Here is a 20288-nt window from a genome sequence, read left to right as displayed (position 1 = left end):
CATTTACAAGACTAGTGTTTTTTTCCCATAGGGCCTGAAGAACAAACCAAAGAAAACTGGCCACGTAAAGCCAGACCTCATAGATGTTGACCTTGTAAGGGGTAAATATACCTTTTTTGTTTAAGGAAATGTGCTAGTTGATAAGATATAAACATCCTGGCATGGAGTTTCCTCCATGGGCACAACCCGGAAGTTAGACCCGAAAATATCCCCAATGTTGCCCTCGTTTTGCCAATGTCAAATTATACTCAAGTATCCTCCCAATCTCATTAGAATATGTTCGAACTTAAAATGGGCATAAATCAGCGTAAACAATTGGGGCCCAAGGAAACGCCAAACCCACACCAGTATATTTCTTCTTTGCGTCTTAAAATTTATGTTTCAACTCATCATTCATTCGCATCAGGCACAGTAAATTTAAGAACCTGCAAGCTTTTCAATTTTAATGTGACATACTTATGCCATAAAAATGAATTAAAAGAAACAGAAAATACAAAGCAGGTCTTAGTGAGGATAAATTTTTTAAAAACACTCTATTTTAAAAAAAAATTGTAATTAAAAGACCAGAAAAATGATTTAGTTTGTTGTGCGCCTGAAAATCTGGTCACAGTGTTGAGACCCCCGAACAAGTGCATTTGGAGGACATTCACATTTGAGAGTTGGGGACGCGGTCAGTTTTGTGGGCAGAGATTTATTCGGATGGAGGGTTTGATGGACGGACATAAAAGATCGAGGAGACTTGGCTGTATTGTAGTTACATGGGTAACTCGCGCCTGAAATTCTGTGATCTTTTAAACCACGTGATTGGTTTGTGCCCCGATACAGGTGTATCAGGGCACAAATGTGGAGGAAACTCTAAGCCAATGTTCATATCTTGAAAACTGTTTTCTTCAATACAAAGTAGCTACAATTTATGTCTAACTTCTCTTTTCTCAGAAACTAGTCACTTGTTGCTGGCAAAGCTGCTAAAACTGTAGACTAAAGTGGAAAAAATGTTCACTGACCAGACTTTGCCATGTGGCTGATTCATTTCTCTCGGGCTTTTGGCATTAGCTACTGTAATTTCAGCAGTAATACATTATCCATAAGCAGACTAGTCAGTTAGAACTTTTTTTTATTAAAAGAATGCACTGAAAAGACCCGAGATGCAGGCATTTTAATTTCTTGTTCAGAAGTGAATACTTAGCAGAGAAAATTTAATATGACCTTTTAAAGCCTTTAATAAGTTTAAAATTCCCTTAATACATACTTGAAACATGTAGAGAAAACATTAATGAGGTCAAAAAGTTAAATCACACCTTCTGTATTTTAAAAAAAAAACTAGCCTGTATTTTCCGATCAGCTCTGCCCCATTTACAGGTGTAAGTCGGCTGGACTTGATCAGTAAATTGGGTTGAGTTCTTTTGCTTTGGATCTCCACCCAATTTACACTCACCCCATTTTCTGCCACTATTTCTGGTGGCTGCAAGGAATTCCTGCCCATTTTGGGGCGGTTCTTTGCAAATAAGGTGAAAAATGGCATTGTGACATATGCCCCATTTTCTGTCATTTCAGCCTCATTCATGCTGGTTCCCCTTTTGGCCTGTTTAAAATGGGTGTCTAGGGAAAAGATGGAAGAGAATTTAAAGACCTCAGCATTGACATTAATGGCATCAGTCTAAAGCTTACTTCTGATCATTTTTAGAGTTTTTTGCTGTTGTCAGCTTCTTTGACATCTGCCTTTGTGCCATTTGCTGTGGAGCTGCCAAATCCCCCCTCCCCACCACCACCACCACCTCCCCAATCACTTCATACAGGGAACAATGGATTTCCTATTGGGAATTCTCCTGTATCTTTGTATTTTGGAAGAGGAGGAGGTTAAGCAATGACCAGCAGCCCCAAATGTGCAAGGCACTCATACACTGATGCCCTCATACCAGAATATGCAAGCAGACATGCAAATGCCTGCATTTGTCAGAAGAGTAGTGCCTGCAGAGGTTTTGTTTTACCAAGGAGGCTGTCACTGAGTTATGTCACATGCTGGAAATGGACCTGCATCACTAATATTTTCCAATTAGTTGTGCACAGATTCATTAAGTGTCACAAATGCATTGTTGATTAGAGCAAGCAATTTAATCTTTTTCCCCATGGAAAACTAGCAACAGCATGACCAGGCACTACAACTTTAGAGTGGCAGGATTCTCAAAGGTCCAAGGAGCCATAGGTTGCATTATTGTGACCGATCTAGGGATGCCCTGAAGTATATTTTGTCCACAGTTGTGGTTGTGTGCTGCATGCTGTGCACCCTTTCCTTACAAAGAGGTGGTGTTGTAGAGGTCCTGGAGGTGTAAGGTCCCCACAGCAGCAAGTGGATCATCAAGAGGAGCAGCAACAGCCTGAAGAGGATGTGGATGACAATTATTGTTGGATGCAAAAGACTTTTCATGGTTTGGCATGTTTTCAAAGATAATGTCACAAAGTTAATTGTCATAAATTTACTTGAAGAATTTACACAAAATGCTTTTCTTTTGCCCACTTGTTCACAAAGGCATCCATTTCTCTTTTGAAACCATAGGATCTGCTTTTGCTAAAGCAAAACCTGAAAGTCCATGGACCTCATTAACTAGAAAAGGAATTGTAAGAGTTGTGTTTTTCCCATTCTTCTTCAAATGGTGGATACAAGTGACCTCAAAGTGCATCTTTTCGTGGCTACTTATTTTATACCTCCTTCAAGGTGAGATACAACCCTATGACCAGTCAACATGTGGGAAAGTTTGGTGGTGCAGTAGAGCTTTCAGTATTCCCAGCACAAAGAAAAAGCTTTCAGTATTCTCAGTACAAACACACAGTTTTGTGTTCACACTGAGGTTGAAACATATTTATTTTCCCTGATTCTAGCAGGCATTTCAAATCTACACAAATTGGATGCAAAGCTTTAACTGGTCATTATTTGCTACACTTAATGTAATTCAATGAAATATTGGATGTTGCATGTTATGGAAGGAACACAAAAGTAGAATATTCTTGTGAACGCTTGCTGTTCTGCAACAGTCTAAATCCAACAAGGTCTCAAGGAACTTGCTAAGACAGATGGCCTACTGCTGTCTTAAAATCAGCCTGTTTTCTCCACATAGTGACAGCACTAGATTCCTTGTATCACAACTACAAAGGTTGTTTCAGTGCTCTTGTCACAGGCAATGAAACAACCCCTCCCGTTTGCTCCTGTCTCTACTGAAAATCCATTTTCCACAGCAGGAACCTCACTTGTGCTGTTTTGCCTTTCAACACAGCATTCCCATTTTGAGAACACTGATACACTGTCTTATCTGAATATTTTGGAGAATTTATAGAATGTTACAGTATGGAAGCAAGCCATTTGGCCCGTTGTGTCTATGCCAGCTCTCTAAAAGAGTAATCCACTACGTTCAGTTTCTCTGCTCTTCCCCCACGCATGTTCACATTTTTCTTTTTCAAATGTTTATTCACTTCTCTTTTGAAAGGTATTGCAGATTCTGCCCTATGGTAGGGCATTCCATGTCCAAACAACCTTCTGTTTTTTAAAAAAAAAAATCTCCTGACCTCTTCCTTTGTTCTTTTTTAGCAATGAACAATTTATGTCCTCGTTACTGACTCATTGACCAGTGGAAATTGTTTTTCCCTATACATTTGATCAAAACCTCATAATTTTGAACACTTCTGTCAGATCTCCTGTTAAATTCTCTGTTTTAGTGAAAGAACCTGGACTCCATCCCTCCTGTCTGAAAAACATCCATTAACCACTCCTGTTTTTTGTCTTTCAACTAGCTTCCTATCCATGCTGCTGCATTTCCTTTAATACTATGTGCCTTAATTTTAACAACAAACCTATGCAACACCTTATCAAACTCCTTTTAAAAATCCACGTATGCAACATCCACTGCATTTCCTTTATCGATAAACTGCATATCAAGGCGGGTAAATGGGATTGAGGTACAGATCAGCTAATTGAATGGTGGAATCGGCTTGAGGGGCTGAGTGGTCTACTCCTGTTCCTCCTATGCAATATTCAGGGAGATGCTTAATATTATGCAAAAAAGTAAATTATAAAAAGATCCAGCCTCTGTTTAACTGTATACAGTGGCACTGAAGCCATTCCTACAATAAGTCAAAATTTATGTGTGAACAATAAATTAATTTTGATATATTTGTTAGAATAAAATGAGTAGCTGTTAGAGACCAATACATCAATTAAAATTTTTCAAAGAAATAGTCTAATTGACTTTTCTATTGTTTACAGTTACATCAATAGTGTTGTTTTGCACAGCTGAAGTTACACATAGTGTACCATACACTGAAGTATTTGGGCCTATTTGGCTGATGTTACTGCTTGGGACTGTTCATTGCCAGATTGTATCAACACATACACCCAAACCCACAACAAGTAGTGGGGGCAAACGAAGAAGGTATCCTCTACTTTTGGAAAAATTTGCTGCTTGTTTTAATGACATTGAATGTATGTTTTACATTAGTGAGTGTCAGCATTTATACCATACTTAGGCTGTGGGCTAAATTAAATAGTGTGGTATCAATTGACCTATGAACCAAATGCACATGAATGTTGGTAGAACAGAAAGACTTTAGATTACATAGGCTATGAAAGCTCTGTTACCAAATGCTTAAAAAAAATTGTAGGCTGTTAAGATTGAGAGGAACAAGAACAAGTGAAAAGTATGTTACATCACCCAAAGTGAAAGGCTAACAGCATACTGCTCACGAGAATTTTGCCTCAAATTTCAAACACGATATCATGGCACATATGAAAATAAAATTGCTATAATTGTGTAATATGACCGTTTATTATAGTCATTTGCTAATTATTGTGACGAGTGAACCAGCCCCAGTTTTTCAGGGTAGCTTGACCCAAGGGGAATTGAATTTGGAGTGATAGTGGGTCACTGCTGCACTAGACTCTCTGGAATTTGGTTTGGGCCTCCTGTCGACATGCAGAGTGGCCGCACCTCCGACTTCACACCCGTTTTGTGCTGAAGTCAATCTTCTCCTGCAGTGTTACACCCCAAGACATAAACTAGCTCCATGCTGACTTTTCTCAGCACATAAAATCACAGCCAAAGAAAAGTGGAACTTCTTCACATAGCTGGTTTGATCCAAGACGACTAAGTCCCTTGGGGAAGAAAAGATGGATGTGCTAGGGCATACAGAAATGATTGGCTGCACCTACCAAGATGCTGGCAATCAGGCTATGCTGGCTTTTGATCTGAATTATCAATCTCTGATGATTCAAATTTTTTTGAGCATTAAATTCCCACTTTGATGTGTATTGTGCATTCTTTAATTCAAGTTATTGAATAATTTTTTTTTAGTGTCAAAAATGACTCAATTGTCAAGAGTAGACTGCATATGAGCATACAATAGTTACAACCAACCAACCCTGTTGAGTATGTTCAAAGACTATAAAGTAGAGAGATTGTTTGGTGATATCACTTCTGGAAGTCTTCCCAAGGAGTCTGGGCAAAATAGGGAAATCCATGTCATATGACATCTAATTTATTTATTTAAATGCAATGTAATATGATAAATATAGCCAAGTTTTTAGTGAGTAGTGATACCCTTTTATTTAAATGGAACTACAGCCATCGCCAAGTTAAATAAAAGCCAAGTTTACATTGAGTATATTTTTAAACTAAATATTTATTTTGCATCTGGAAGCAATCTGTCCTACGGTTATTTGTTTTAATAACTTTATATTTTATTGTTTTTTTTACTGAACTGGACAGATTACTTCCTGTCGCGATTTTCCTTGAAGGTGGCCACGTAAGAGGGACTAAATAAAAGGGTGACAAGGTGGCACAGCATGTTACATCTCCATTGTCCTGATGCAATAAATAGTACAATATGGTCTCATGTGGCAATTACAAATTTTCTCTTGTCAGCTGTACTGTCATACAGAAGTGGAGAACAGGTGCCATTTTTCCTACAGGGAGAGAAAATCAGCATGCCTCCTATGTGTGCCCCCTGGCAGCAGGTTATAGAGCACTATTAGTAGGGGCATCAGACCAGGGGGATAATTTCCATCCAGGTGTAAAACAATTTAAATTTGATTTGCACTGCACTGCATCAAGAGCTGCTTGAATCCCAAGTGCTAATAGCAATTTTCTATTCTGTCCTCATTTGCACACAAAATCTGTTACTATGTTGTAAATATTCAACTGTTTTGCAAAGCAATTGATTTTGTGCATTTCAGGGAAATCTTTGAATGTACACAAGTGTATCATTAAAATATATTGAATTTTAAAAAGTACTATTACATATACTTTTAAAGTCTGCAAACTGCATTTTATGTCATTTAATCTGATTGATTCATTGTAGCTAGAAAATGAAAAATGTGAACTGAAAATAAACTGTGGGTCCTGTGAAAATCAAAGTGCTGATTTATAAAACCCATTCCATTGATTTCTGATGAGACCCGCGGGTACAGCAGCAGTTGAATGGTGACACTGATTTAACAACAAAATTACATTTTTAATCTTTCTTACAAAGGAAATTGCGGAAAGCAGCTCATCTGGAAGTACACAGGGAAGGTGATGGCTCTAGTACCACAGATAATACACAGGAGGTGTACCACCAGTCTGGCACAGGCACCAGTTACAGTGTTGGTGCAATCTTCAGAGAGATCTGGCATGCTTTTTATTTTCCAGGGTGTGTATTGTAATTCTAATAGTCTGTGTCTGCGTAGTCTCCTTTTGTTACACTCATGTTCAGTTAAATGTTTTACTGACTTTTTTTTTTTCTTACCTTGCTTCCCTTTTCTCCTCTCATTTGGCTCTAACTCTTGCTGACTAACAGATCCACAGGTGCCAGCAAGCTTCCAGTATTCTTCATGTATGAATGTAGGGAGTTAGTGAAGGCAGGCTGTTTGACTCTGGAGCCTGATTCTCCCCTCTCCAAGATCCACATGCGTACATTGGTCTCTGTTCACTGATCAGGAGTGGAAAGCTTGTTTCTTCCCCCACCCCACCACCTCTTGCCCAGGAGTGCTGAGGCTAAATGTAGCTCCCAAATACTCTCCTAGATAATTAACCCAGCACAGACCAGGAATAGAACGTGAGACTTTTCAGCTCTGTATAGCATGTAGCTTCACCAGGCAGTGGACTACGGCCTTGGGAAGCACCCTGATGAAATATTACCTTCCCTTAGCTAATATACCTGACAGTGACAAAATCTCACCTTGTATTGACTTAAAAACTCATTGTAAATATGAATCTAAGAGTGCAATTTTTAATTACTTTTACCTTTTTGATAAATAGAGCCTTTGTGAATATTTGAATACCTGAAATACACATTTGTAATAGCCAGTCAGAATTTTAGAGTGCTCTCTTTATAGATATTTGTCGTGTTATAAACTACTCCATATATAATACTACACTTGTTTCAAAAGCAATATTTTACCTCCAAGCTCAATTTTCTTAGTTACTCCTATGCTTTTGTTCTGTGCATATTTTTGAATTTTATAGATTGCTTTTCTTTACCCTCCATAGTCCCTTCCGCAAAACTGATCAAAATATTGCACCTTAGTAAAAAGGTTTGAAAGCTTGATCCAGAGAAATATAAAGACCTGTTAGCTTAATATTTATATTAAGTAAAAATAAAATACGGGCTATTATAAATAAAGCAGTTAACTGTATTTAATGAGAATATAAAGGCAATGATAATCTCTTATATAGATATTTTATATGTTATCAGAAGCAATTTGATAGGGCACCATGCAAGAAAGTTTTAGTTTAATCTGGGTTTGGCAGTATGGGGGTACAGAAGAGTGTTAGGATGTGTTAGTGATTGGTGGAGTATGGAAGCACTAGGAGTAGGGTTCTGAAGGGTCACTATAGGGTGGTAGAAGAGGGGGCTCTTGGCGTGTGGTTGCTTAGATGTCATGGTACTGGCAGGGAGCTTCTGTCATGAGAAACACCGAGGAGAGTGATCCCAAGATTTCAGAGAATTACAGGAATTTGTGAGGAGGTTGGAAGAGGTGAGTAGTCTGGGAGTTCCAGGAGGGGGGTCTGGAACTTGGGTCCTGGGGTCTGGGACTGATATCTTTGGGTGCTGGGATATGCCAGTGCTGGGAGGGTGTAAATTGGGTCTAGGAGTAGTGGAGTGGGTGCAAGGATCTGTAACAACTGGAGGTGGTGGTCTTTGCTTCCAGGAGGACTAGGAGAAGCCCCTAGGATTTGGGAGTGGTGCTTTGGGTATTAGTCGGGAGGGGATTGTGGAGTATGGCAGTGGTGGGATGGGGATGCTAGATGCATCAGTAGCAGATTTGGGGTGGGGGGTCACTGGGAAATGGCATTTCAGGGCATAGAAGCACTGGGAGTGGTGTTTTGGGGTCTTTGTCATTAAGATTGAAACCATTCCCCAAGGATCTATTTTTGGCCCCTTCCTCTTTCTCATCTACATGCTGCCCCTGGAGACATCATCTGAAGACATGGGGTCAGGTTCCACCTCTCCACTACCTGCCTTGACCCTTCCACTGTCTGTGTTGTCAGACTGCTTGTGCAACATCCAAACTGCGATGAGACACATTTTCCTCCAGTTAAACATTGGGAAAACTGAAACCACTGCTGTTAGCCCCTGCCACAAACTCCATACCATTACCAACAATTCCATCCTTCTCCTCATCCACTATTTTGGATTAACCTTGGCATCTATTTAACTCTGAACTGAGCTTCTGGCCCCATGTCCTCTCCCATCACAAAGACAGCTTATTTCCACCTCCTGCAGAGTGTTTTCCAAGGTCTGGGAGTGTTGGGAAGGTTCATCCACCAGTCTGGAAGTACTGAGGGGGTTCTGCAATTCAGGAGTAGAGAGGAATTCTGAGATGTGGGGCTACTGGATCCAAGAGTGTGGGAGGATTGTGTAGTGGTGTTCAAGGGAGAATTGGAGAGGTGATGGTGCCTGTCATTACAAAGCGGCGTTAGGCTCTGAAAAGCCGCAAAGTAATGAAAGATTTGAATAATCAAGAGCATCCTTTATATATACTGATACGTAGTGTAATACATGCCATAACACTTGTCTCATTCTGAAACAGCATATTGTACAACTCACCATGAGTAACATCACAGGAGATCTATTATTGCTTAAAAAATGTGAATAAGGAAAAAGATTTGAGGTGTAACAGTGGACCAGACATTGAAAGTCTCCTAGTCGTGAATGGCCACGGTTACAAAGGCAAACAAAACTTCGATATACAAATCCAATAGGAATAGAAGTCTAAGGAAGTGATATTGACAGATGCGGAGTGTTGTAGTCATTTTAGGTAGAGGAAAAAAAAAGGGGATGCAGGAACAGAGTCCTGGGGGTTGACATACACAAATCTTTAAAGGCGGCAGGACAAGTTGATGAAGCTGTTCTTTTTTTAAAAAAAAGAATATGGGATCTTTGGCTTAATAAATAGAAGCATAGATCACAAAAGCAAGGAAGTTATGCTATATCTTTATAAAACACTGGTTAGGCCTCAACTGGAGTATTGTGTTCAATTCTGGGCACCACACTTTAGGAAAGATGTCAAGGCCTTAGAGAGGATGCAGAAGAGATTTACTAGAATGGAACCAGAGATGAAGGACTTCAGTTATGTGGAGAAACTGGGGTTATTCTCCTTAGGACAGAGAAGGTTATGGGGAGATTTGATAGAGGTGTTCAAAATCATGACTGGTTTTGATAGAGTAAATAAGGAGAAACTGTTTCCAGTGGCAGAAGGGTCGGTATCTAGAGGACACAGATTTAAGGTGATCGGCAAAAGAGCCTGAGGTGACGTGAGGAAACTTTTTTTTACGTAACGAGTTGGAATGCACTGCCTAAAAGGGTGGTGGAAGCAGATTCAATAGTAACTTTCAAGACTGAATTGGATAAATACTTGAAGGAAAAAAATTAGAGCTATAGGGAAAGAGCAGGGGAATGGCACTAATTGGATAGCTGTTTCAAAGAGTCAGCACAGGCATGATGGACCGAATGGCAGTCTCCTGTGCTGTAAGACTATGATTCTATAATGCAAGCGGAAAGAAGTTGGAGAATGACAATGAAGCCAATTCCAGGTTTGGATCATTGAATTATGAAGAGAGACTAGAGAAGTTAAATCATATGGAGAAGAGGGTTATAGTTTTCCAAGGTTTTAAAATAATGAGATTTGTTATGGTGGATATAGGAAAGTATTTTATACAAAACCATGAGAAGAGAATCTGGGGACATGATTATAAGCTAAGAGATCACAAAAAACCTGATTTCAGAAATAACTTCAGACAATTATCTTATGGAATAGATTGCCACCTAGTGCAGTAAATGAGAGCTGAAGTATTCAAAATTAAAGTTGGGTGATTAGTTACTTCAACAGGAGAAAGAGGGATATAGATTTGATATAAAGAAAAGAAAAATAGTTGTTCCATTACTGAAACATTACTTGCCAGCCTGCACCTAAGCTCTTGGACTTGGATAAATGGGCAGCGCCCTTATGGGGATAGAGTGTGCACTCCATTTTGGCCAATCCAAAACTACCTGTGTGGATTTCTCAGCAGTTTGGTTTGGAGACTCATAAGCATGGTGATAGATTTCTACACCTGTCTGACACCCAGCTGACCAAAGATAACCTGTTTTAATCTTTGCTGTTTTTTTGGGCCTTACTTTGACCTAACAACAAATAAATCTCTCTTCCTTTATTGAATGTCACAGCTAACCAAACTTTTTTTGTTTATAAAAGGCACAGCCAGTTAACTTTCATTACTTTCATCTTTAAGGTCAAAGAAAATCAAACGGTCAATTGACAAATCAACAGAGACAGATAATGGTTATGTTTCTCTGGATGGAAGAGTGAGTAACAAAAGCCATGAAGATGGAAAGCTGTTTCATGATGCCCACTGTGAAGTAGTGGGGCCTGAAGAGTACAACTTTACTGCAGGAACAGGAAGGAATGCACATAATCATGTAAACCATAAAGTAAGTACACTAGAATTAGAACTTGTTGGCTTGTTGATAAGTCTGTACAAGGCACTAGTACTGACGCACTTGGACAACGGTGGACAATTCTGATTGCTGTACTACATTAAAGATCTCCAAGTATTGGAGGCAGTGCAGTAAAGGGTAACCAAACTGACAGCTCCGATGTTTTAAACTAGATATCAGGAGAGGCTGAAGAGCCTGGGATTGTTTATTCTGGCGAAGAGAAAGCTTGAAGGAGATATTATTCACTTATACAAGATTCTTGTGGGTATAGATGAAATGAGCTCTTATAATATGTTTAAGATTGCCACAAACACTAGAACTGGAGCATGCAAGCTTAAACTTAAGAGCAGAAAGGCTGCACAGACTGTTTTCACAAAGTCTCGTGAACATGTAGAATGGCTTTCCCAGGAAGGCATTGGGGATAGATAGTGTGGAAGCATTTAAGGGAGAATTTGATAGATATTTGAGAGTTTGCAAAGAGGTATTGGGTTTTGGGGCCAGCCAGGTGGACTGCACAATCTTTTTCAGTCTTGCATTTTCCTGTATTCATCTGTCCTTTATGAATCAAATTTCCTTAATTGAAAGCAAATTTTGTTCCATGGGTTGCACTTTCTAACTTAGAGCCCTAAGTCACAGAATCGTCCTTGCTACTTTGGTTTCCTGAGGAGAAATCAATATTCAAATAGGATGACCAAAGCTATATTCTAAATGTTGAGGGTCAAGAAATCGAGCCTCATAATCAAGATGGGGATTAGGGTTTAGCAGCAGAGGCAGGTGATGTTTTGGTGGTGAAAAACCCATTTGAATGCTTTCTATGTGGGGGAAGAAACTGAACTCTGTCATTCTTTTACACATCAAAGGTGATCCCATGCTTTTGGATGATGTAGTGGAGGGGTAATATATAAATGATGAAGAGGGTGGGTCAAGGATATGGAGCCTTGGGGTATATCAGAGGTGACCATGTGAACATGGAAGGAGAAACAGTTGGTGGCAACGTGCTGTCTACAATGCAATTAAAAGAAGTGGACCATGAGAGAGCAGTACTGTGTAGGAGAGATATTTGAGTGTGATTGTGTAGTCAAATATGTTGAAGACAGAGGATAAAGAGGGACAATGACCGAAGTTGCAGTCACATAGGATACTCTTTGTGACTGACCAATACAGGTCTCAATGCTGTGGATGGGATTGAAGACTGATTGGAGGGTTTTGAACAGGGACAGGTGGTAGCATATTTGAAAGGGAATGATGCGTCCCAGGACTTTAGAAAGAAAGGGAAAGTTGGAAAAAGGGGGTAGTTGAATAGAATGGAGATTTTGAGGTTTGTGGTGGGTGGGGGGGTGGAGTTGGTGCTTTTGAAGCATTTAGGGATCATGCTGGAGGATGTTCAGGTTGACAAGCATGGGGCTAAGGAGGGGAAAATGGATTGTCAGGGACTGGGGGGTGATGACCGGGTGTTGGGCCTCATAAATGAGGAGCTTAGTGTAGAGAGGGAAGTAAAAACTTTGTAAGGGACGGTAAGGCTCTGTCGGATATAGTAAAGGAGGAAGGTTGGGAGTCAGGTGTGGGAAAAGGATGAGTCAGAGACAGCAGAGCAGATTACCTTAATTTTGGACAGAGTAGTCCATTAGCTCCTCATTTTTGTGGAGGAGTCTCCTTGGGTGTGGAGTTCTGGCAGGGTGGGACTTCCACCCACCTCTCCGTATCCACCCAATCCTGGCCCATTTTCCTAGGTCTGGGCTTATTATATAGGTATGGTGGGCTCCCATTGAGATACCATGGAAACTCTGGTGCTGCAGCGGGATGCTGCTGCAGCATGAGAAGGGGTGACAAGGGATCTTAAAATGGCTCTTAAAAAGCACCCTGAAGATTTGGGGGGGTGGGGGGAGAAAAGAGCTCCCCTTGAAGACCTCAGCTGAGACCAAGACATTGGTCTCTGGGGCTGACTGGAGGGAGAGGCCTCTCTAGGGAACACCATGCCTTCACAAATGCTTTCTGGGGCCTACTGCCTCCTTCCAAATGATGGACCTGGAAAGTGGTTGTAACTGGAGAGGAAATAAGGAAAATATTCCGGCACCCAGGCCACAGTTTGCATGTGACAGGCAAGGAAGCATCTGCCAGTGACAGTCAGGGGAGCGGTGGAATCCTAAGGGCAGTGAGGTAGCGATAGACCCCATCTCCTGAACTGACCAACATTCTCCACCACGATCCCACTCAATTTCGGCAGGATCGCAAAGGAAAATTTCCCCAAATGAGTATGAATGGTGTAACGTGGAGAGATCAGAGGAGGTGGTCTGCTGCAGAGAAGCAGAGTTTGGAGTTGTTCCTGCCAAGGATAACTTTGGGCTAGTATGAGAAATGGCTGTGGAATTGGAGCAACAGAAGAAGTTGAGCAGTTTGTCCCATTCTGGTGATGGACAGTGAGATCAGCTGCTCATGTGGCCTGCAGACTTGTAAGCCACAGAGGTGATTGTTGTATCAGGGATGGAGGACCAACTGTGATTTAATAGGGTGAAGAGCATCAGAGGAGGTCAACAGAGTCAGGGAAGGTTGGATCAAGGTGCATGATGATGATGGAGGTGCTTGGGGCAAGCAGAGAGATACATAGAAGAAGGGAGATCAGGAGGTGGTCAGAGACTGTTCTGGCAGAGGTCTTAAGGTTACTTGTGATGGATAACGCAGCTCATGCTGTTTTTGTTAGGTTTTTTAAAAAACAAATCATACGTCCCCTGATAAGCGACTCAGTTATGCATAAACACTTTCAGTACCAGGCCTTTTCCCCTAGCAAATCTTTCACTTGAAAGATGACTCCTTTTGCTCCACCATCTGCATTCAACAATTACTCCTCTGCAAATGAGGGAATATTCAAATCTCGGAGAAACTCAATGCAGAACACATTCACATTTCAGGATCCCTTTTATGGAGGAAGTTGAATCCAGGTAAAACATTGTACATTTATTGATTTGGCTTTGCTTCTGTTTGCATTTTTAAATAGGAAGGACCTAGACCAGTCATCAATGTATCAGATGATGTTTCAAGTGATGAAGATGGCGAGGCTGGATCACAAGCATTCACACAACGTCGCAATGGGGAACGGACTTCAAGTGACAGTGTATTACGGAATAGGAAATCTCACCAGTACAAAAGACACCACACAGCTGAGGTTATAGACTAGTTTCTTCTTCAGTATCATAACCAACAATTAGTTATGTGTTAGGACCTGTTACATTGTACTCTTATCGTAGTATTATAGTACAATATAATGGACAACAACAACATTGCCAACAAAACCTAGATAAATCTGAAAGCTGTTAGTATTGCTTTTACAACGAAATGATCAGACTATTATTACTGAGGTCAAAATGACAGGTGAACATTTTAAATTTTTTAATGAATTTTCAATAGTAGATGCTTCTTATTTAAATAGGGGTGGTACATATTTCTAGTTGCAACTAATGAGTTGAGTTCTACATTTGAAAGAGCATTTCATATCAAATTATTTTGCAGGAGACTGCTAAATCTGCTACTAGTTGTAGTTCACGAAGTTCTAGACAGGATTCAGAAAGCACACGCCATGAATCAGAAACTGAGGATGTATTATGGGAGGACCTTCTGCACTATGCTGAATGCCGTACTTCCTGCACTAGTGAGACTGAGGGAGAGAATACCCACTTGAATTCCTCTGGAAAAAAGGAATACCGAGATGACCCATTTCACCCGGTTTGTTTCAGCATTTGTTTCTTATAATGAGCGCTATTAAATAATATTTCTTTAAGAATATTTAACTTTGCATATTTTTGATGAGAGGATCCTTTAGATTAACCAAAGAAAGTATTGAAATGATTACAGTTACGCAATTACATTTTGGCAATAGTTTCAGACTGATGACATCTGATTCAGGTTTCTGCAGCTACTTATTCTCATGCTCAGCATAAAAGCCAACTCCCATAGGCATTCTGCACTTCCTATGCATTGAAGCAAGACCTTATGCACAAAGTAATCTGGAACAGCATATCCTAGGCGAACAATAGATCTCTGGATTACACAGAGGACATTTACTACATATCCACATGACTTCAGAGGACAATTAATGTCAGTAATGCCAAAAGCTTCCATAACAGGCTATCAAACAGGTTTATTCAGTGTTATTTAAAGAAAACAGTGACAGCAAGTTGTTGAAGTCAGTCCAAGTAACAGCAGCTTTGATCCAGTTCACAAAACTCAAACTACAAACAGATATACCCCATTTTTGTCACATTATCAAATGAATTAAACTTTGGACAGCTTACTGGTGGATATACTGGTCAATGCACTTTGGACTTTTGGTTATAGGGATCTCTTGAACCCAGATTTTAGATTATTAGATTATGTTTCATTAATGCTAATCAGAAAATGGCATATGTGATAACCTTTGTTTATGCAGTGTTGAACATTTTCCAAGTCAACATTAAATATGATAGTTGACTTATCAAATTACGGACTTTCTGCAGATTCAAAGTTCTGCCATTGATTTGGTTGAGACCAGACTGAATGAGATCCCTAACCTCTGCTAAACTTTTCCTTATCAAGCAATTTGTTTTTTTTATCTCACATGATCACCAGTGGTCACTGGACGCCAATCAGGAGCTAATTTTCTCTAGTCCAGTGGCACTGAGGGCGATTGTATACCTCTACTGCTGTCCTGGCTGAGATCAATAACCTCAGCAAAGATCAAAGATACAACCTGGGACCTTCCTGGTCTGTGTATTGTCAGAACTTTTATTCAAGTTTGCACTTTGCAGACAAATAATCCTGCCATTTTGAGTAATGTGGCAGTTAGCTATTTTTATTTGAGTTAGTAGGACTATTTTAAAAGTGCCATGTGCAATTGAACACAATGTGAATTTTTTTAAAACGGGGGAAAACTGAAGCCATTGTCTTTGGCTCCCAATGCAAAATCCGTACCCTCACCACTGATTCCATCCCCCTCTCCAGTCACTGTCTTAGGTTGAACCAGACTGTTGATGACCTTGGCATTCCATTTCACCCCAATCTGAGCTCTCAACCCATATCCTGTCTTTCACAAAGATTGCCCACTTCTGCCTCCATAACAGTACTTATCTCTGCCTCTACCTCAGCCTGTTTTCTGCTGAAAGCTCTGGAACTCCCACCCTAAATCTCTTTGCCTCTCCACCTCCCTCTCCTCCTTTTAAGACCCTTCTTAAAACCCAGCTCTATGACAAAACTTTTGGATCACATCCTCCTTATCTCCATCTCTAGCTCAGCATCCATTTTTGTCTGATTATGCTGTGCCTTGGGACGTTTTTCTACATTAAAGGCATTATATAAATGCCAGTTGTTGTTGTAAAACTTATTTGAAAACTTTGGTCAGTTGATTTATTTTTTATTTGTTCTCAGGATTTGGGTAACACTGGCAAGACCGCCTTTATTGCACATCCTTAGTTGCCCTGAGTAGGTACTGGTGGGCTTTTTTGTTGAACTATTGTAATCTTGTGGCAATGGTGCTCTCGCAATGTTGTTTGGTAGGAAATTCCAGGATATTGACCCAGTGACAATGAAGGAACAGTTGTCCAAGTTAGGATGGTGTGTGACTTGGAGGGGAATTTAAAGGTGATTGTGTTCCCACAACATTGCTGCTCTTGTTCTTCTTGGTGCTGAAGGTGGCACGGGAGTAAGGTATTGTTAAAATGACTGTGGTGATTTTCTGCAGTGAATCCTGATATGTACGTACTGTAGCCGCAGTATGCCTGTGATGGAGGGGGTGGATATTGAGTTCAGTGGCAGGGCTGCTGATCAAACAGACTGCTCTGTTCTGGATGGCGTCAAGCTTCTTGAGTGTTGTTGTATTGCACCCATCTGGTCAAGTGGTGTGTATTCCATCACACTCCTGACTTGAGCTTTGTAGCTAGTAGAGAGGTACTTGTCGTAGAGTATCAAGCCTTTGATGTGCTCTCCTAGCCAAATTGTTGATATGGCCGATCCAGTTAAGCCTTTGGTCAGTGGTGACCTCCAGGATGTTGATAGTGGGGGACTCCGAGATTGTGGTGCCATCAAAGATCAGATGTTTGAGATGATTATTACCCTGTGCTTGTGTGACATCAATATTACCTGCCACTTGTCAGCCCAAGCCTGGTTATCCAGGTGCTGCTGTGATTGGCGTGTGAATCTGAATTCCATGGCAATAGCAAAAAGGAACTTGCCCTGAAATGTGGAAAAATGAACTCCCATTTTCCATTGTACAGGTCAAGCCAGAAATTGTAGTTACCAGGGAGATTAGAAAAGCACTAGAAGCAGCAGCATTATGTTTCCATGGCAAATTTGGATTGCAACTTTGCAAATACAACCAGTAGATTTATGTAGTTTCAGTACTACAATATCCATGTGTTTTGACTAGAATAGTTTTGTAACTATGAATATTTTTAGCTGAGTTAGAGAAGAATGGTAAAAATCTACACTAGCATTAAAGCAGGAAATGAGATGGTGTTTGCTAGTTAGTAGGAAGGAATGCGTGACAAGGACCATTCAACTACAAGCTAGAGCGTTAAAAAAACTATATTGTGTGTTGCTTTACTAACATCTATCTTTTTTCCAGAGTCATTTACCATGGCTTCACAGTTCCAGTATAAGTTTGGAAAGAGTAAGTGCAATCGTCTGGGAATGCAACGAGTGTAAGAAAGCTGATATGTCTGTGATGGAAATCAGTGGAATGATCATGAATAGAGTGAGTATACACTTTAAACAGAGGAGATAAAACATTTAATTTTACTCTCAATATAACATAATGGTTAGAAACTGAATATAATATCAATGTGTCTTATGCTATAAATGATTCAGATTGTTTTAGCAAAAAATGTGAAAGAAATAAACAAACTGAAAAAGAAAGCATGAAATTCATTGGCCTCCCCTCCCTGTCCAGTCCAATTTTGGCAAGAGTTTTCTCTGCCTTCCCTTCGTTAGCAATATAACTGTTCCAAACGTGTACTTATTAAAAGTACTGTATCATTATTGAGTGTTAATGAGAATAATAGGCAAATGCAGAACAAGCCTTCTGCAATAGCCTCCGTAAAAGTAATTTACTTTTAACAGGTACATGTTTGTAACAATTATATTGCTAAACATCTTTCTTTTTATTCTTATTTGTTTCTTTAGTCTTCTATTAATTTTGCCTTCCCTTCCATTTTACTCCTTACTCTCTTTCTGGTCCTTGCTTCTATCCAATCCAGTCTCCAAGTAGGTCAGGGGGGTTATGTGGGAAATGTCATAGTTTACTGGCAATAACAATGGTTTGATAAGATTTCCCTTAACTAATATCTGTGGATATAAAGATACAAAGTTGCAGCAATACTATGGTTTGTGCAAAATATTCATTAAAATTATGTGGTATTAATTGTGAGCTAAATTTATCTTGGGATGAGTGCTATAATTATTGGTTTCCCACCAGATATTCCTTGCATGCTCAGTGCAAAGCAGCATTCCCATAAGCAAGCCCATGCTCCCTGTGAACTGAAGTGTGACCTTTTACATGCACAATATCCAATATTATTATTGCACAGGTTGTTACTGTAATTTGTACACTGGAAATGACAAACCTTCTTGTGTCGTCCTAGTCTTGAGATAACAAAAGAGTAAGTACTTTGTCAGAAATAAAAACAGAAAATGATGGAAACACTCAGTAGGTCAGACAGCATCTGTGGAAAGAGAAACAGAGTTAACGTTTCAGGTCAATGATCTTTCATCAGAACTGGAAGATGTTAAGAGATGAACAGCTTTTTTAAGTAATTACTTTGTCAGAACGTGCAGCTCAGGCTATAATCTATGGATCAGGTTAATTAAAAATAAAAATTAATCAGTAACAAAAGAGCAACATGGCAGATTCCACTAGATTACAACATTTAACTTGCAGTTATAGACGGGACCACTGACTTTCCTTAACAACATTGAACCTGGACCTTATAACACCAAACTTAAACACGAGATTGCGTCCACCCCATGGAGCCTACACGTACTCGTCTCTACACGGGCTGCATTATGGTAGAACAGAAAGAACGTGCAAGCAAAGGTTCTCTTCAAAGTTATAACTGTGCTAACTCTATGATTTCAGACGGCCAAGTGTACTTGATAAATATCATACACTATTGAACAAAGCTATCAAGTTAAAGTGGTGTTTCCTTGGACCTCATAATAGATGCTGGATACAAAACCGTTTGCACCTGGTTCAATTACCTCCAATATTTTTAGGACAAAGAAAGCATCTTGTCTCCACAAACCTAGCAGAGGATGCTAGCCAGGGATAAATGTATATCTTATTTACAGCAAATAAGTTAAACTGGCCTAAACAGTGTATGTCTCCAAAAACAATATGGTATAAAGTTGTGTGAGGTTAATTAGGACAGATTTCTCATCCTTCACAAAATCTCAGTATAGCTGTTTTATTTGAGCAGAAACTAACTGCAATTGGCTTGCAATCACTAATAAATTCAGAGTCCTAATTTTGCATTGTTTCTGATTTTAACCCAGAATATTTATCATCAGAATCTAAAATATTACAGTAGAATCAATTCTTTAGTAATTCAAAAGGTTCATTATATTTTAGTGTTTTACGATGATATGAGGTGACAGGGTTGAATTCAAAAAGTTACAAAAATGTGTAATTTTCTACTTTTATACTAAAAATAACTTGATAAATATTATTTGAAAACCCTGTATTGCTTTTTATATATACATTCTGTTCCTTCTCCACTTTTCTCCTACTGGTGGCTACAAGCATTGAAATTCTTATCTTTTAATTGATATACCCGCTCCAAATAAACTGCTTGTCATAATTTCTGTGCAGTACAAATATTAACTTTCCAATTGTTTTATGGGGAAGGGAGTACTGACGCTGAAGGGGATTTTAAAATCAAGCTACTCTGTTTCGTCCTGAATTTAAATGATTCACAGCTAATTATTGAACAATTCAAAATGTCTCTTTGTGCATTTATAGATTTGTTTGGCAATTTTATAATGTTGATATTCTTTGAACATCTGCAGGTTAACAGCTACAAACAAGGTATTGGATATCAGCTGTTTGGGAACTTGGTTTCTGTGATCCTTGGCATCACTCCAGTTTTGTTCAGATTCTTTCAGCAAAAAGATGTAGAACAATTAGTGTCACTGTCTGCTGCAGAACTCTTTTTTATTGCATTTGGTTCAAATGTTAATAAAACAGTTATCATGGTTGCAGTGAGCTTTGTGGTGCGTGTGTGCCTCATGTGGATTTTCTTCTTTATGCTGTGTGTAGCCGAGCGAACGTATAAACAGGTAAGCAGAGATATTTCAACTTTTTAAAA

General features: G+C 39.6%; 1 protein-coding gene across 5 annotated transcripts in view; it reads left to right on the top strand.

Moving 5' to 3' along the window:
• LOC137341644 (protein PHTF2-like) overlaps positions 1-20288 on the top strand; it is an 82377-nt gene that overhangs the window by 39614 nt on the left and 22475 nt on the right. For 3 of the 5 annotated variants that reach the window (XM_068004971.1, XM_068004968.1, XM_068004969.1), the window contains exons 4-12: positions 32-101; positions 2555-2713; positions 4256-4421; positions 6517-6675; positions 10758-10956; positions 13955-14122; positions 14467-14679; positions 17552-17680; positions 19990-20259. In XM_068004971.1, the coding sequence (XP_067861072.1) occupies positions 32-101; positions 2555-2713; positions 4256-4421; positions 6517-6675; positions 10758-10956; positions 13955-14122; positions 14467-14679; positions 17552-17680; positions 19990-20259 (1533 nt within the window). Of the gene's footprint in view, positions 1-31; positions 102-2554; positions 2714-4255; positions 4422-6516; positions 6676-10757; positions 10957-13954; positions 14123-14466; positions 14680-17551; positions 17681-19989; positions 20260-20288 lie in introns of those variants that run through there. The other 2 variants (XM_068004972.1, XM_068004973.1) reach the window with 2 other exon arrangements.

The sequence above is a fragment of the Heptranchias perlo genome, chromosome 24 (assembly GCF_035084215.1).
Source record: "Heptranchias perlo isolate sHepPer1 chromosome 24, sHepPer1.hap1, whole genome shotgun sequence".
Lineage (NCBI taxonomy): Eukaryota > Metazoa > Chordata > Chondrichthyes > Hexanchiformes > Hexanchidae > Heptranchias > Heptranchias perlo.
Note: the sequence above shows the minus strand (reverse complement) of the source record. Positions and strands in the feature narration are given on the sequence as shown.